Consider the following 19470-nt stretch of genomic DNA (forward strand, 5'->3'; position numbering starts at 1 on the left):
ACCCCTATACTTTTGTAACCAAAGTGCCTGGCAGATAATGAATTTGCATTATTAATAAGTTCTGCTGTTTTGAGCAAACAATAGTGAAAGACCAAGGCTGAAATGAGAAGTTTATAATTTTATAAAACTTTGTTTTGTGAAAAACTGTATCATGCATATCATGCTTTTTAATGTCATTTCACTTTATAATTTGCAGTTCATTAAAAGGTCTTTAAAAAGTCTTAAATTAGATTTTTAAAAAGTCCTCCAGATACCCTGAATGTTTTTTGGGAAAGTGGCCAAGGGAGCAGTTTATACTTGAATATTGGTAACACATAAAATATAAATATTTCAACATTTGAACGGTGTCTCCTCTCTTTCGAAAAGTGTATGCCAGCTTTGTATTTTGTCTTTATACATGGTGTATAGTGAGTTCTTGAGGGTTCAGGTGTATCCTGGTCATCCTGTATATTGGTCCGTACCAATATTTTCTCCCAGATGAACACAGTGGCCGAATTTTTTATTCATCTTGTAGTCTACCTGTTATATCAATTAATAATATTAGCCTACAAGATTAGCAAATCCGGTGGATTACTTAAACATGGTGAAGGCAGCTAGTTATTATAGTTTTTCAATTTTGAAATATGAATATTTTTCTTACAAAATCACATAGATTAACTAAGGTTTTTCAATATTAGGCTGGAGGATCCCTTTGAGCCCAGTCTGGGAAAACGGAAGAAAATATATTAGTAAATGACCAGAAATTACCACACATATACATATTACTATTATTGAGCTATAGAATAACTATAATAACTATAGAAAAAAACACTGTAGATTAGAAAATATCATATAAAACTGTATTCTGCAAAATACTGTATTTAATTTTCTGTTCTACACAAGCTTGTCATATTGGGGCTCTTCTTGTATCTGAAAGCCTGCATGTTAATAAATGTAAAAGTCAATGATGATGTGGTTAAAAAGTGAGAATAAAGATATCAGAGTGAAAGTCAAATCAGCTGGTCTTTGGTTAGAATCCAGAAATCAGAGATACAGAAAGACAATGCAGTGGGGAACCTTTTATTTCCCATTGCATTTTTTCAATGTAAATTCAGTGGTTTGATATTTATTTAACTACCCTATCCCTGCTGACTAAAAACATTCAAACATCTTATTTCTGACAAATGTAAAAAACATGTTTTTCCAAACACAAATTTTATTCATATAACCTGTTCCATTGTTGTTCTTGTCATTTCCAATGGAACCATTATAACTTATTCATTTCATTTAGCTGACGCTTTTTTCCAAAGCGACTTACAATTGCTACATACTGTATGTCAGAGGGCGCACGCCTCTGGAGCAACTATGGGTTAAATGACTTGCTCAGGGACACAATTGCGTGTCACAGTGGATACGAACCCAGGTCTTTCACACCAAAGGCAAATGTCTTATCCACTGCGCTAACACCACCCAACTGAATTATTAATAGCAGAATTTGTTGTGTGGCGCTGAGGGGTTTTATCTAAATCTCTTATCTGTGGTCCAACCATGAAGTCCAAAAATACAATTCAATTCAGTGCTATTCTATTCTTGTATGTAAGTTATTTTTCAAACATAGACTGCCCGAATAGTAACTGTCCTAATTATCAATTCTAGAATGATAAATTAAACCATGTTTTGTTACAGTATACTTGAGCATTTTAGTGGTCATCAAACAGATGTAAAAATGCATAGGGTTAAAGTTCCACACTATTAACTCAGTCAGCATATTAGTCAAAGCGCTACAACATTTGTATTAAATTATTTCAGTCCATTCATTCATTCATTCATTTTCCAAATAAAATTATCCCATACAAGGTCATGGGAGGGTTGGAGTCTATTCCAGGATTTTGGGCCACAGGCAGGGTACAGTCTGTATAGATGGTCAGTCCATCACTGGGGACTTACAGGCCCTCACGGTAACACTTTATTTTGATAGTCCACTTTAGACATTTTACTAACTATAAATAACTTTGCAACTACATGCCAACTACCTTTCAATAAATTGCAACTATACGTCAACTAACTGTCATTAGAATATTAGTAGACTGTAAGGGTTGGGGTTAGGGAAGAGGTTTGGGTTAGTGGAATAAGTTGACATGCACCTGAAAAGTTATAGTCAGTTGAATGTCTGTTGAGACATCATCACAATAAAGTGTTAGTAGATATTAAGCAGACAGTCTACTAATTCTCTAAAGATTGGTAGTTGATATGTAGTTGCAAAGTTACTTATAATTAGTCAAATGTCTAAAGTGGACTATCGAAATAAAGTGTTACCGCCCTCACACCCACACTCCAAAGGGCAATTTAGTGACTCTGATTTACCTCATCTGCATGTTTTTAGACTGTGGAAGGAAACTGATGTTCCAGAAGGACACCCCGGCTAACACAGACAACATGCAAACAATATTAAGGCTCCCTGGCTTAGCCAGGCACAACTCAGGAACCACATTGCTGTGACAACAGTGCCAACCACTGAACCACTATGTTTCCCATCACTTAAGTTATCATAACAAAAGAAAACAAAAAAAGTGTGTTCAATTTACATTACTTTATTATTTTAATTGTACACTATTACATACACTGGGTCTTTAGTGACCCTATACACGTTTGACCATAAATGAATACCTTAAAAAACATTATTATTTTACTCTTTTTGAAAATTGTTGATAAGACATAGATTGAAGAGTACTAAGAAGTTGGAGATCTATCTTAAAAAAATAACGAGCGGATGGTTGTGAATGATGCCCTGGGTCACTAAAGATCTGAAGCATACATTTAAGGGTTAATGCCAAAATCTTACATATTGTGCCTTTAATTGTCAGTATACAAAATAAAATATAATATTTACATTAAAGCTGTAAAGTACTGACAGCTGTAAAATAGCACTTATTGTCTAACATATTCATTACTAAGGTTTACAAAAAAATAAAAAATATTAGACTATGGGATGAAACATCTAAAGTTGATTTTGCTGTAGTTATATTTTACTGTAATTAATAAAATCAGCTTTATAATAACAGCTCTCGTACACAGCAAAATCCCCGGTGTTAAATTAACACCGGCTCGGTGTTTATATGGGTACCACCAGCAGGGTGTTAAAAGTAACACCGAAGCAGTGTTAGAGTTAATTAGATAATTAAGCAATCATTTGAGTGATTATTTGATTATTGAAGACACCTGGTGATAATGAGCCAAACTACATCTACAACTTCCAGCCACTGCCTTAGATAAAATCAACTGAAAAGACATCTCTCTTATCACAAACCAGACTGACTTTTGTCTACTTTGAAATTGTTTGGTCACCATTATGGTGATCAGTGGTTCCTTTAGTTGGGTGGGTTGACTCTTGTTTCTACCTTTGAGGTTTTTTGCAACAGTGTTTATCAAACACTTTTTTTGTTTCAAAGGTTGTTAAAACAAAGTTTATATAGTTTTTACACAGTGATTATAGATTTAAGTTGTTTATAACAGTCAAAAAATTCATGGTTTGAGTTTTTTTGGTTTGAGTCAGGGAAAGACAGCTCTCATCCACTTCACATACTGCTGTCTGACCTGAATAAAAGATGAGTTAAGTTTGTTTATTTATGAGACAGATGAGATGTTTGATGATACAAAGTATGACTGGGAAATGATTAGTTATATAGATGTAATTTGTACAGTCAGATGAGAAGCAGATTAATGCATCAGCAAAAGTGACATTTTTATCTCACAAATGTAAGATTAACTTGTGCAAGTGGAATTAAAAAAAGGTGCAAATGGGACAAATGACAGTGAGACAAGAAATGAGATGATTCACCTGATCATTAAGAAAACAGTGGATGATGAAGATGAAGGTTCCTTGCTGTGAGTTCAGGATCAGGAAGAGAATCTCCATCATCTGATTGTTATTAATGAAGAAACCCAAAATCCAAGGACAACCAAGAATCACAAACTGGGCCAGAGATTTAAAAACCATAATCCTGCACAGAGAGAGAAGAAATCCATGTCTGTTTCTATGAGAAAATAAGCAACAGTTTGATCGCTGTGCCCGTCATTTTTGCAGGTTAGTTTTAATAAATCTAGAACTGAGAACTGAGGTGCATGTTTTGAGTGAAAGTCACACTACATTATGTGAAAGCACATCAAGCACTTCTGATAAAATCAACAAAATTGATTCCTCATGACATGATCACTTTAAAAACAGGGTATTTGTACTTGGTTTGTTTCATCACTGAAACTTCAGCCTTAAGGTTTTTGAGAGTTGAGTTTAGACTGATGATGATACTGATGAAGAGAATCGTGTTTATCTGCAGAAACAAAACACAGTAAAGAAACAATCACTTTATTTTCAAGTGTCTTAAACTACAACTTATCTGTAACTAAAACATACTACAAGAATGAAGCAAACAGGTCCCAGAAAACTCCAGACGAAGTCTGTCTCCTGTTTAATCCAGCAGCTGTATACAGGAAAACAATCAATGAAGTTCAAAAATACTATTTATAGATGTTCACAATTGAAATATTAACATGATGCATAGTGTATGCTCAATTCATCAGAAACGATCCTCTTCAAACTTACTGTTCACTGCCATAACCTTCAGGAACCAGTCCAACAGACACGCCCACTATAATAAAAGCGATCGCATATCCAATCACAATCAAGAATCCGCTGTTAAGCACCGCCCTCTGTTTGGAGCTGATCTTTGATAGGTTCTTCACACAGATGAAGAGCAGCACAGCTTCAATGAACATCCACACAAAGCAGGAGAGAAAGAAGAAGTGAAGAACGCCTGATATCACAGCACACAACTCCTGAAGACAGAGTTAGTATGTTAGTGCAGTGTATAGTTTGTCAGTATACTGTAATTAAAACAGTTCTCACCTTGTGAGGTTTTATGAGATTGATGAATTGTTGTGTGAGTAAGAACAGAAGATGAGCAGACAGCAGACTGATGCAGAGGTTGATTCGAGCTACATTGTTCACTCCAGGTTTCCATCGACAGAAAGCAAAAGTCAACAGAGCCAAACTAGTAAACACCAGACCCACGATCACAAACACCAAATTCACCAACTCCAGAAGAGGACCTTCCTGAGAAAATAAATCACAATACAAGCTGTGTTAAATCTGCTGCTGTCTTATGCACGGAGTGCTTGTTACTCTTCTTTTTTACTCTACCTTGAAGGTTCTCATACTTTATTTAAGTCACATCTGTTTTAAGTTGTCTTACCTCTGATGGGCTTCTGCTGGTTTTCATGATGAGAGCGAATGTTGACAGATGAAGACATGAACACACAGTGAAGCTGCTGTTGATCTTTACAACAGAGCAACCATCTACAATCCACTCACTGACGTTCCAGTACACACAGGAAAGATTACCACTCTTGTTTAACTCCTTTTACAGTAAAAGAACATGCATGACAGACATGACCCCAATGACACAAGATGGAATTGTAAAAAATGTTAATGATAAAAACTGACTACACAGCAGTTAACATAACAAAGATATCACTAAATATGAGCGCAAAACTGGCAGAGGAAGTTTCAAGAAAAGACAACGCCTCATTTTCATATTTGTAAATAGCAGTTAGCATGTCTGCTGCACTGGTTTATTTAAGTCAAACATTTTAAAGGCTAGAGTAACTTGGGATGTTTGAAATTTCTTTTACATTCCATGCAAGTAATAGTCAGTGAGAGTAACTCACTCTGATGTGTTTGAGGGTGAAGTTGACTGGTTTGGTGAGGTTTGTGTTGATGGTTTTAGGAAGAGTAGCTGAGATGACAGTGGACATCATGGTATTAACTGTGTCATCAGATTTGTTGAAGAAGTCTGGTTTCAGTAGGTCCTCCATTGTGGTGTAGCTCATGAAAGCCACAGCAGCTGATCCTGTTACAGAGATTTTAATGCAAAGAGACTTAAAACAATAAAAAAAACTTGTGAATCTCTTCCCTCTGTCTTAAACCCTCATCAGCTACCAATATTTCAACATTTCAGTTATTTTGCTTTTTTCACGAAAATGCAAAGCATATTTGTTTCTGCCTGCTAGTTTACATTTTCTTATTTACCTGTTTATTTAATGTGAGAGTGGTCTCAAATGATCTTTAATTGATGTTGGTCTTAGGCTTACAAAAGCGCCTTTACATTTGATTGTAAGATAAAGTATTTGGTCAAAAGTATTTGATTTATGCTATAATAATGAATCTGAAACAGCTTTTATTAAACAGGTACTTTAATACAATGGGTATTGTTGCTTTACAGTATATTTAACATTTGTTATTTTTTACATTAGTTATGAATAATTTGCATCAGTATGATTTCTACTCACTTCTATTTTCGTTCATGAAATGAAACCATGTAAACATCTGCTTTCCCAGTCAACATTTCTTGGTGGGGCCAATGTAGGCATCATATGGGCTTGAAGTATGTGCCCTAATTGGGTTTGTCCACGGTTCCCATGCTGGCCCATTCTGACTTTGCCCACATAAACCTTATGTAGAAACTGAAGCCAATGTGGACTAAACCAAAGCCAAGTATGGGTATGGTTGGGTTGAAGAAGTGATGGAGTTAATGAGATAATGAAGAGATAAATGAAGTGATGATTCACCATTAATGAGAAACACCTGCTGTTAATAAACAGAATCACTAAAGAAAAATGAACAAGAAGAGAAAAAAAGAGAAAAGACCAGAGGAACCACAACTACTACAAAAAAAAAAATTGGTGGAGCCAATGAAGACAGCAAAATCCCCAATGTTAAATTAACATTAAATTAACACAGCAGTACTCAGTGGTTATAGTCCACGCTACTAATTGATAAAAAAGTAATACTTAAGCATTTTACTTTTTTTGGGGGGGGGGCTGATTTTGATGTTTGCTAACTCATCAAAATGATTTTTTTCTGTCAATAATGTGATACTAAAGTATGAGATCTGAAACTTTCATATCAGTTTGTCATTCTGGAGAAATTTGAAACACTGTGCAAATAAATATTAACCAGTGTTTAATTTAGACACACAAACATTAAGAAACAGAGTATGGATCTCAACAATTGTGACTATAAAATGAAAAACTTCATGCTGCAACGCATGCTGGGTATCAACAAATTACAAATCTCATCCAGAATTCCAGAATGCACTGTGGCATGACAAAATCATGAAAATTTTGTCTTTCCTTTGCTACAACAAATATATTACATAATTTTTAGCTTAACTGTTTTTTTTCAGGCTGCTATAACGTTAAAAGTCAAGAGTCCAACTAAAACAAATACTGATCACCATAATGACGGCTTTAAATAAAACAAAGCCAACATCTAAACCTAAGTTAATAAATACTTTTATGAGTATGATGTAAAATGCAGTATAATATGTGTGGACCATAGATTTTGCTGTCTTCATTGGCTCCACCAAGAAATTGGCTCCACTTCATTCATCTTTTTGTAATCGCAATAACTTTATCACTTCTTCAACCCAACCACATCCATACTTTGCTTTGATTTAGTCCACAATGGCTTCAGTTTCTACATAAGGTTCATGTCAGCTAAATCAAACAGGACCAGCACGAAAACCGTGGACAAACCCACTTAGGGCCTGTAGCAGCCAAATCTACTGCTGCTATTGAGATGCTATGTCTCCTTTATTGCACTGGGTGTCGCTGTGTATTTGTGAATGCATCAGGTATATAAATAGGAAACATATTGTTAAGATCAAGGTGTTAACCCGGAATGGCAAAGGGTTTTTACCATTCTACCGTAGAGGTGTGTCTGTCATGCTGTTTTAATGTTCTGGAATAAATGGACCGAAGTGGAAAATCCATGTGCCATGAGTAAAAGTCCTCTCCAGTATTTTGTTCCAATCACCTGGATGTGCTAATTAGCACAGTTTTTCAGCAGGAGGTGACCTCCTGGCTTGTTGGTGTTTTAAGCCCTCAATGAAGCCTTCAAGGCAGCGCTGCCTGGAAGGCACTCCACGTGCCCCGAGCGTTTCAGCCAATCACAGCACTGGTGCTAGATATCGAGCCTTCCACCAGCTTCTGGCAGTTCGAGCTTAACGTTGGTCAGATGAGTAGCGCAGATATGGTAAGATAGCAATGTGAGTGTTTTGAATTCAGTTCGAAACATTTTGAGTGTTTAAGTGACGTGTTTCTGCGTTTTCAGGTGTTGTGTCAGTTTCACATATTGCTTACTATTTTTTTTCTTTTTCAAAGCATTGTCGCTTGGGATTGCGGTTAGATTTGTGGTTTTCGTCTGATTTTTAAACCGGTTTCGTGTGAGGACAAAGTTGGGTTTGACATAAATGCAGATGTAATTTTAAGCATTGGTTTATGTTTATTTGTCAGAACTTTAAACTGTTTGGGCTCAAACTGCCAGAAGCTGGCGGAAGGCTCGGTATCGAGCAACAGTGCTGTGATTGGCTGAAACGCTCGGGGCATGGGGAGGGCCTTCCAGGCAATGCTGCCTTGAAGGCTTTGTTGAGGGCTTAAAACACAAACTAGCCAGGAGGTCACCTCCTGCTGAAAAACTTTGCTAATTAGCACATCCAGGTGATTGGAACAAAATACTGGAGAGGACTTTTACTCATGGCACATGGATTTTCCACCTTTGTAAATGGATTACACTTCAAAGCAAAAACAACACTTGGACTCTTCTTAACGGTAATAAAAGTTTAGCGCGTCAAACAACTCATTCCGGGAAAAACATCGTAGAAGATTAACAACAGGTAGATCTTCTAGGGCCCACATTTCAAGCCCATATGGTGCCTGTTTTGGCCCCACCAAGAAATGTTGGCTGGGTTCTGACAACATCAATAATTCAAACTGTGTTTGAGTTCTTTAAAAATCTTTACATACCCTTGTTGTTCAAGGCATTTCCAATGAGATCAATGTCTATTGAAGCATTTGTTGTGTTGAGCTGAGGGATTTTATCTAAGGTGAGGTTGGAGTTTTTTTTTAAGGTGGCCTGTGGTCCAACCATGAAGACTTGTGCCTCTGATTTATTCAAAATGACAGTGATTTCAGTTAGGTAATAGTTCATTTATTTATTTAAAAAGATGTTCTTTGTTGCATTTTACAGCTGTAGGCTCATCTAAAACATCAAAGGTTATTTCTCATTTTTATGAGCACATGACCTCTTCAGAATATTGTTTTAGTGTTAGTTCTTAGTCTTTCTTACCTACAGTTTCACGAATTAAACTGACTCTCTCACTGGTGTTTGTTTCCTTCACCAACATGGAGATGAGCTTCTCACTTGATTTTAAGACCTGGTTCCCTGCTTGCACTAATTGCATTGGGTCATCCAATGATAAGTTCATCTTCTTCTCCGAAGCATTAAATACCACATCAAAAAGATCTCTGACATTCTATTGAATAAGTTACATACTATAAATAATTGACAAATATTTGATTATTTAAAAAAAAAAATCCTCAAAAACTTACATTTAAAGGGAGCTCTTGTACTGTAGTGTTCTCTATCAGATCATAAAGAGTTGTTAAACATTCTGTGCCCTGATTATAAAGAAATTATTCAAACAATGTTAAAGGTGCCATTTTTCCTGATCACATTTTTCAGACTTTAGTTTGTGTGTAATGTTGCTGTTCGAGCATAAATAATATCTGCATAGTTATATAGCTCAAAGTTCAATGCTTAGCGATATATTTTCTTTAACAGATTTCACTTATCAATGATTACAGAGAACGGCTGGCTTGGACTACAGCCCTCTACTTCCCAGGTAGATGACAACAATATTCAGAATTTTTGAGGTTGTGACATTGTTGTGCTTCCACAGAGTTGTGTAAGCAGAGTGTTCTTGTCGCAATGGCATCGAAACGCTGTTATTTTTAATCCCGGAGTCTGGGACAAAAAAAACCTTTGTTTGGCCTTTGTCGAGGACAGCTTTTCAATCTGGCGTGAGCTGTTCGGACAGTATGTGCTAAGCTGCTGTTGAATCACAACACACTGGACCAGCTACACAATCAGAACTCTTTCTTAAGGAGTTACTTCATACAAAAAGGAAGACTTCAGCCGTTTTTAGAACAGTGAAAACAGAGGTATAGGAAAATTACACAGGAAACATGTAATATTGTGCAGCATAAACACAACCAAAGCTTTGAAAACACGGAAAAAATGGCACCTTTAATGTTTGATTGATGAACAGAACAGTATTTTATGTATTCAAATTTTTTTGCATACAACATCTGACACACAAAATAATTACAACATAAAGTGCACAATAAAAATGCACTATATGCACCATTATTTACAGTGTTATTGTTAGCTGCTTTCAAAAACTCATCTGAACTTACTGTGCATTTATTCAGCAGTGTGAGATTCAGAGCTGAAAGAGTGTGAGTGACTTCGTCATTTATACAGCAATTCATTAAAAGTCTTGATTCAAAGATTAAGATTAATTTAAGATTAATAACATACTCACCTGCAGTTGTGGGACTAGATGTTATGGTTGTAGTTGTACTGACATGAGATGTTGTATTTGTAGTTGTATTGACATGAGATGTTGGTGTTGTAGTTGTATTGACATGAGATGTTGGTGTTGTAGTTGTATTGACACGAGATGTTGTGTTTGTAGTTGTACTGACATGAGATGTTGTGTTTGTAGTTGTACTGACAGGAGATGTTGTGTTTGTAGTTGTACTGACAGGAGATGTTGTATTTGTAGTTGTATTGACATGAGATGTTGGTGTTGTACTGACAGGAGATGTTGGTGTTGTAGTTGTACTGACAGGAGATATTGGTGGTGTTGTATTGACAAGACATGTTGTGTTTGTAGTTGTACTGACAGGATATGTTGTGTTTGTAGTTGTATTGGCAGAATCAGTGCAGAAGCAGGTGAAGTTTCTACTTTGATAGCAGTTACAGGTGATTTGGACAAAACAGGTACAGTCATTATACAATCGGTAATGATGATCGATTTCGAAATGAAAATCATGCTGACTTATATCACTGTACATGCTGTAGTGCACACCAGTGCAGTTGTAGGGGTTATTATAAAGCTCACAGTTATTTACTGGACTGACAATAGCAATGTTGTTGATGTTGTTGTTGTAATTCTCACAGGAGCAGGAAGAGGAAGTGGCAATGTAACATCTACAGTTGTACTTATCACCGTAACAGTTACAGTTATTCTTCAAGCAGTGATGGTGGTCTATTGTGAAATGAAGTTCATGGTCATTTATATCACAGTACATGCGGTAGTGAACACCAGTACAGATGTAAGTGTTGTTGCTATAGAGCTCACAGTCATAGCGAGGACTAACTGATGAGCTGATAGTGATGCTGTTGTCACCATTGCTGCAGAAACAGGAGGAAGTGCTACTGGTACATGTACATGTGCTCGTATTACCAGTACAGTCACAGCCATAACCACTGCATCTGTGTGTGATCTGGTTGAGATATCCTGAGTACCAGAAGTTATGTACACTTGTGTTACAGTACAATTGGCACTGAGCACTAGTACAGATGTAGGTGTCTTCATAAAGCTCACAGTCATTTACTGGACTAACTGACATTATTTGTTCAGAAGTAAAACCAGTTTTAAAACCTGAAGATGAGAAAGAAAAAAATTATCAAATATAAAAAAGTTGGAAAGTGGAAAGATACAAAAATAAATCAACCTGATCTCACGAATTTATGTGGTACACTCTAAAAAAAAAAATCAGTAAAAAACGGACAAAGTACTGTATAAATATAAAGGAATTTTCCGTATTTATGTTTTACTGGCGTTTTACCTGTTTTTTATATCACGTTGCATTATGGGTGCAATAACCCCTGCTGCAAGCTTTCACTTTTGCCTCTCTATCACCATCTCTGTTTGAAACCTAAAATTACAACTTGCTTGCGGAGTTATTTTCTAAACATGGATGATGTTTAATTTCTAAACAACTGCTGTCAGAACAAGATACAAGTGTTCAACTATTCCAGCATCCACACATGTGATTAAGTAGACAAATCTTCTTTCTGATGTGATGTGTAAATCAAATGGATATTTACCACAAAATTTCACAGTTTGTGTTTGTTTTAGATTCTTTTGAAGTCACCACTATGGTGATTAATGTTCCCTTTAGTTAGGCATTTATCCCTTGACCTTCACTTAACTAACTCTGCTCTTTTAGAAATTGCAACAGTGTTTTTTTTTTTTCGTTTAGCAAATGCAACTTGTTCATTGTTTGAAGGAGGAGAAAAATTTATTATTGCATCTAAGCTTGATTGTTTTAGTGTTATGCTGGCTAACACTTAAATATGAAATGATAAAATAAGAATAAAAAACTGAAATGTTTAAAAAAAGTGACTCTCTATGCCAGTCTAAAAACACACTGTATTGAATTGTTTTTAGCTTCAGAGAGACATCAACACTTTGGATACAAATCTCAACAATGGTGACAGTAAATGGTAAGAAAGAGTTTTCAATAATCCTGGTACCCAGCATGCATTGCGGCATGAAGCTTTGTTGTTAAAGTGTCCCTAAAGGCTACGAACAATGTTCTGTTAATCTACAGAATTTTCAGTTTTTGAATAAAAGGAAATGTCTGTAAACATGACGGAGAAAGTACCGGTAATTTTCTGCCAGGGCAATATCCGTTTTTTTACAGATTATTTTTTTAGAGTGTAAAGCATATTTAACTCTTGAATATGTTTATATAGAGATACAGTCTAAGGCTGAAGTGTGCTGTGTTGATTGATGTGTTTACTCTGTTGAACACTTACACAGCATAACACAGATGATAGTTAGCTGTCCTCTCAAAACATCTGTCAGAAGATAGAAATAAAAAACAATTATTAATAAATTATTTGTATTAACTTTGAAAGAAATGTCTCTTAAATTTTAGTTACTAACAGGATTTAACAAGATAATTTTCATAATAATGATACTTTTAATGAAACAATCAGGTAAACATTCATATATACACAGTGCTGTATATCATGGATGTGTTTTTATCAATAACTGTATGTCTGTCAGCTCACTTTCTAAAGCTCTGTAACAACTTCATTCATCCACTGCACCAACCATTTACCCACGCAAAAAATGGTTTAAAAATAGGAAAAACAATTGAGTAACCAATACGTGAAACTGACAAAGTAAAGAAAGTCTGTGGTATGGACACAAAAAAATGCAGAGATCCGTGATAATGACACAGAAAAATTACCAAAATATTCCATGACTATACCACAAAACTTTGTAAGATCATGTTACATTTGGAGTCTTGTAAAGATAATCCATTTTGAGGTGTGGACTACATCTACTTTGATTGATAAATCCCCTTAAACTTTTGGAGTTTGCTCTGCACAAGAAGAATTTGCTTATATGAGCCATGCCTCGCCAAAAAGAGCTTTCAGAGGAGCTACAATCAAGAATTGTTGCTTAACATAAAGCTGGAAAGGGTAACAAAGTTATTTCAAAGACTTTAGAAATTCACCAGTCTACAGTTAGGCAAACAAGCTACAAATGGAGACGCTTTGGGACTGTTGCTACCAAGAAGTGGGCACCCAGTCAAAATGGCACCAAGAGCACAGAGAAGACTCATCAATGAGGTAAAGTAACAACCATGTATGACAACCAAAGATTGGAACTTCATTGGAACTTGTTAGCATCTTTGTTCATGAGTCTACACTGAACAAACAGGGCATCCACGGCAGGACACTACGAAGGAAGCCACTGCTTACTAAAAAAACGCCTGAAGTTTACAAAAGAGAACAATGACACTTCAGAGTGGTATTTGCAAAATGTTTTATGGACAAAATTCACCTTTTGGAGTGGCCCAATAGAGATATGCTATGGATTGACTTAAAGAGCCATACACATGAGACGTCCAAATAAAACTTCCATAGTCCATAACTACTATAGATGTTACTTTTTTTATATATAAATTCATGTAAATCATCAAACATTTGTATAACTTGCCAGTAACTTGCTTGACCCAAGCTACGTCTTAACTTGTTGGACTTCACTCACAAAAAATGACTTGGACTTGCTTGTAACTTGAAGGTTAAGACTCGAAACTTAAATTTCTCTACATCATTTTATTCTTAAAGTCACCCTAGAGTTAAAACTCATCTTTGAACGTCATAATAGCATATTTAAAAGTTTTTTCTGTGACAGTAATTTCTTTATGCTTGAATGTAACTACACATTTAGTATACGCCGATCTTTGAATGTGCAAATTAGTCCCTGCCTCTACTCAATTGCACAGCTCGGATCATATATTTAAATGTGCAAGTTAGTTCACTTTTTAACACCACAAACAGATATATATGTAAATAAATCAAACATTTGACATTTTCAGACAATATATACAGTACTGTGCGATTGCAGCACTAATCTTTTAGCGCTGATGTCAAAAGGTCAAAGCATTCATTTTGCAAGTGTGAGCATCACAGAACTAAAGCAGCTCTGCAGCATCCATTCATAATATCTAAATCTCAATCTACTGATCCACTTGTTCAATTCTGATAATGTGATGTAACAAACCAAGGCAATTTTAAACCGCGTGAATGGGACTCTCTTTGGAAAACAGTCTAAAAACTAAAAAAAGTTACAAAATGTTAAGTAAAAAAAATGTTATGGAGAAAATACTCAGCAATGTTGTTGAATTAATTTGCACATGATTTGTCTTAAAGCATATTAAAAACACCACATAGACATATATACAACAATAAAAACTTTTACACATAACAAATGATGAAGAAAATAAAATCTTACCTTTGCTGACAGTGGAAACCATTATGATCTGTCTAATACCCAACACTAGATTATTTTCACAACAAAACCAAATTAGAGTCTTGAAAACAAATTTAAAGACAAAAAATATACATGCTGCAGATGCAGCATGCAAGTTTAATCAAGTTGGTTATGCAACTATTTTACAAAGTAAGTTTTTGACTAATATATAGTTGACAAAACGTATAAACATTTGAACTGATTTAACTTAATTTGTAAAGTTAAAGTAAAACAAAAACTTATGTTTACATGATTTTTACAGTGTGTAAAATGTGGTTATCAACTAGATTTCATCTGTTGGTTATGAATCTACACTGTAACAAAATGCTCCCTTAAGTTACTAATGATAAGACTAATGATAAGTTGACATAACTTATGAAAACAAGTTGAAAATAAATAATTAAGTTAAAGTAACATGTGAACATATACATGCATGTCTCCATATATAACATGATTCAGTAGAAAATAATAAACATGTTTAAATCATGAACGAGACAAACATCATAAACATCATCTACTTATGAACAACTCAAGCAAAACATTAATAAACGAAACCAGCTGGAAATTTGATGTATGTAAAGTTGATCTTACCTGAAGTAAGACATCTGACACAACTGAATACAAGCAAATATTTGTTTCTTTCTTTTCTTCTCTGTTAGATTTCCCATTCAAATGAGTTACTAAACTCAAACGCATTTACACACGTATCCAGTTTCACATCAAAATATTCAGACTCATAAATACCTACAGCATGTTCATGCAGATGAGCAGAAATCCTGTACATCTTTACAGTTTTTCCAGAGAGTAGAAAGACATCTTTAATGTCTTGAGTATTATTGACTTTAGTTGCACAATGTCTGTAAACCACTAAAGAGCACAAAATCACCGTTCATTCATCTTCACTGTTCTTTATTATTAAATGATGTTCTGAACATTGTCTGGTAACTCAGATCTCCCACAACTAAAAACTATTTTCTGTGTATACTTGACAGAAAGGGATTAAAGGCAGGGTGCGTGATCTCTGAAAGCTAATGTTGACATTTGAAATCACCTATATAAACACGGCCCAACCCCAATAGAATCTGGACCTTCTTTTGATAGACCTGTCCCACACATATGTAACCCAGGCAATGTTGGCTAGTTACATGCCCTTTACTGCTGCGTGGCTACAAGTGTGTTTTGGTAGTCGGCACAATCGACTCCCTTTTCAAAAATCACTTTGGGATGCTAATAAAATCCTTATGAAAAATGCTTATCTTTTCAGTCTTCCTAAACATGTAGTATCTCTAAGAAATTGTAATCATTCTATTCATGTCCTCACTTTTGAAAGTCACTTTGGATAAAATCGTCTGCTAAATGCTTAAATTGATATGTTTTAGAACCATTTCACATCATTCACATGCAAATGAGCATGATAAATATTGTTAAAACCCTTTCAGTTCAGTAAAGTTTATTTGGATTTTACAAAATGTTATATTAAATATTGTGTCCTAATAAAGGGATGTTTTTGGTTAACTTTACGCCATGAATATGGTATAGTATATTTATAACCCTTTGTCTTTCTGTTTTTCTTTCTCCTCTTCCTGCTAATTCAAATTTGCATTCAAAGTCAAATGTAAGTAAACTAATTTGCTTACAAATACATACCTATGCCTGATATAGAGTGGTCGGATAAAACTATTGCTTACATAGTAGACATTAGGAAGAAGTTTACTTTTACATCCCAACAGCCTCATCAGTGATAGAGTTCAAGTTCTCACCTAAAATAGAAATCTCACTTGTTCATGTTCATGGTTAATTGACTTTAAGTTTGTATTTTAGTTTCTGGTTTCATGTCTCTGGTTTGTGGTCCAATTTAGTTCTTTTGTTGATTAGTTGCCATGTTTATTGTGCTTTCATTATGATGTCATAATGATATCTTATTAGAATAATACCGCCCCCTTAATCTGCACTATCCAACCACTGCACTGCCATTTAGTTCAGAGAGAAAGAGAGAGAGAAAAGAAGGACTTGACAGCACAATTGAGTTTGAATTACAACAAACCACCATTATTGTGATCAGTGTTTGCACTTCATCCGCTCATTTGCATTTTAAAAAACACACCCAAAACGACACATTTTTGCTCAAACCTACAAAGTGGCAATGCTAACATTTTCATAATACGACCCCTTTAACATTTAAATATGAAATGATAAAATAAGAATAAAGAACTTTTATGTTTGAAAGTGACACTCCATGCCAGTCTGAAAACACACTGTATTGAATAAGATTGCTGTAATGTGACAGTTGTGGTTTTTTGCTTCAGAGAGACATCAACACTTTGGATACAAATCTCAACAATGGTGACAGTAAATGTAAGAAAGCGTTTTCTACAATCCTGGTACCACGCATGCATTGCAGCATGTAGGTTTGTTGTAGATTGTCACCATTGTTGCGTTTCATAGGCGGATTGAAGTGTTTATTTTTTAAGGTGGATTACTTTTTTATAGGACAGCCAGTGCCAGCATTTTTCATGATTTTCACAAAAGTGTAATGCCTACCAGAAAATGTTATTCTTTAAATATATAAACAAACAATATATTAAATGATAAAAAAGATCCTCTCCTTTAAAAAAAACAGTTTCATCCTACATTCATTAGTTTTCTTTTTATCACCTTTCAAATATGGGTAGGTTTCTTCAAAAACACCAAATTTTGAGCAAAAAGCTGAGATAATTAAATTTTTGTGAAGGACTTTTGATAGAGATCAAATGCAGAGTGATTGTTAAAACATACAAAGAGTTCTTTCTCTTTCACGTGAAGCGCTACTTCCAGGTTGTATAAGTTGCGAAAGTGCACCGCCTGGTGGATAATAGCGATCATTGGCAGGGAAGCATTTTCTCTTAATTGACGAGTTATCTCGTCAATGGCGGGGAAAGAATTAAATGCAAATGAGCTTATCTCTGCACCAAATGGCTGTGTCGTGGTTTGATGGTGCAGATTTAGGGGAAAGTATTATTGTAATTGGCTTTGCTACCTACCTCACAAAACAGGCGAAATCTGAATGACCTCATTTTTCACACGCTTGCTGAGAATGATTTACCAAAAACAAAGTTACTGGGTTGATATTTTTCACATTTTCCAGGTTCATAGAAGCACTGGGGACCCAATTATAGCACTAAAACATGGAAAGAGTCAGATTTTCATGATATGTCCCTTTAAAAAGAATGAGAGAAAACAGGTGGAATTAACTTCTATAAAAGCTGTATTTACAAGATTCACATTAGACTTAAAACAACACAATAAAACTCTTGAAGACTTGTAAAAGAAGGGAATATAATAAACCAAACCAAAAGTGTCCTCCGGTGTATACAATCCAAGAAGTGTTATTCAAAAGTGTCTGCAATGGCAAGTCTAGGGATCGCTGATGCAAACATGACGTTTTGACACTGCTTAGAAGTGTGATGCGAAACACCCATGTCACTTGACAATGAATGATTCGAAACACCAATGTCACATGGCTAAATGAAACTTTTGTGTATTTCACAAGTGTTTCGAAAGGTGACATACATGCTGAATCCTTGGTTTCAGGGGGGGAAAGGCCATTGGGAGTCTTGTATTTAAAAGGGCCTTTGAATTGGGACAGCCTTCGTCGCAGCCCGGTGATGTCATTTGCCCGGTGATGTCATTTGCAAATATGGCCTTTGAAGGCTGCAGTCCCTAGGTCAAGGGTGCCCAACCCTTCTCCTGGAGGGCTACCATCCTGCAGACTTCAGTTCCAACCCAGCTCCAACACACCTGTCTGTAATTATCAAGCAACCCTGAACACCTTGATTAGCTGCTTCAGCTGTGTTTGATTGGGGTTGGAGCTAAAATCTGCAGGACGGTAGCCCTCCAGGAACAGGGTTGGGCATCCCTGCCCTAGGTGTTTCCCAATGTCAAGGAAGGATCCTCGGAAGCCACGTCATCAACATCCGTCGAAGGACTTTTCCAATGTCGAGGATCCTCAAAATTTCAACCAAGGACTGAGTCCTTCGTTCGAAAATTATCTCTTATACAGGAAAGGATGCATATGTGTACCCTTTGTGCTCTTCGTGCTCTCAAATCACCCACAATCCTATGCACGCAGTGCTGAAAGCACACCTTTTTTCTGACGTAATGACGCAATGACGTACACTTGCTAACCTGTTCCATTAATGTGTTCTCCGAAAGCTAAAGAGGAGCCTCGAAGTATCCTTGACATTGAGAAACACCTCCTGAATTTGGATGCACCCTACATTTACTGGATAAATAAGGAGACTGTCTGGTATATAGCGCCCTCTGGCTTCACGTATTAATGAAACAGAGTGTAAAAGCTGTAGCCTCCAGCGCTGCTCATATCGCCGTGTTTGGAATAAAAATTTATTAAATATTACCCCCCCCCCATAAAGTTGAAGTAAACATATTTTCCAAATATACACACTTTGAATTAAAAGTCCCGATGGATGTTGTTTTATCGAGTGCTTTCATGACGATCATGCAGGATTTTTTTTATCAATGAGTGCCACCTATGGGTCATATTTCAAATTAAAGGTAAGTACTCCGTTTTTATTTTCATTACTCCTGACAAAAATGAAGATGTTACTGTCACTATAGGATTTTTAGAATAAAATAAAGGTAAAAAATTAAGTCTTAACTCTTTTGAATGATGTATAGTTGTTTAATATAAGTACATTTAAACTAACATTTAACATTAAACATATGTAAATAAAGAACTCTTCAGTGCGCCCAC

General features: G+C 35.6%; 1 protein-coding gene across 1 annotated transcript; it reads right to left on the minus strand.

Moving 5' to 3' along the window:
• Positions 1–3507: 3507 nt before the first annotated feature.
• LOC135786249 (adhesion G protein-coupled receptor E1-like) lies at positions 3508–14724 on the minus strand. The gene is made up of 14 exons (XM_073814586.1): positions 14703–14724; positions 10422–11546; positions 10294–10325; positions 9427–9495; positions 9164–9350; positions 8842–8979; positions 5704–5885; positions 5229–5393; positions 4883–5089; positions 4580–4812; positions 4391–4457; positions 4216–4307; positions 3818–3980; positions 3508–3573 (listed from the first exon to the last, which is right to left on the minus strand). Exons 1-14 carry the CDS (start codon positions 14722–14724, stop codon positions 3529–3531), a joined length of 2727 nt encoding a protein of 908 aa, XP_073670687.1. The 3' UTR covers positions 3508–3528.
• Positions 14725–19470: the final 4746 nt, after the last annotated feature.

This window comes from Paramisgurnus dabryanus, chromosome 4 (genome assembly GCF_030506205.2).
Source record: "Paramisgurnus dabryanus chromosome 4, PD_genome_1.1, whole genome shotgun sequence".
Classification (NCBI taxonomy): Eukaryota; Metazoa; Chordata; class Actinopteri; order Cypriniformes; family Cobitidae; genus Paramisgurnus; species Paramisgurnus dabryanus.

What these genes read in the sequence shown, in the direction of transcription:
- LOC135786249 (XM_073814586.1), bottom strand. Translation starts at nt 14,724, where the DNA reads ATGGTTTCCACTGTCAGCAAAG. An exon ending in TACAAGAGCTCCCTTTAAAT is followed by an intron (nt 9,351 to 9,426) that starts GTAAGTTTTTGA and finishes CTTATTCAATAG; the next exon opens with AATGTCAGAGATCTTTTTGA. An exon ending in GAAGGTTATGGCAGTGAACA is followed by an intron (nt 4,458 to 4,579) that starts GTAAGTTTGAAG and finishes TCCTGTATACAG; the next exon opens with CTGCTGGATTAAACAGGAGA.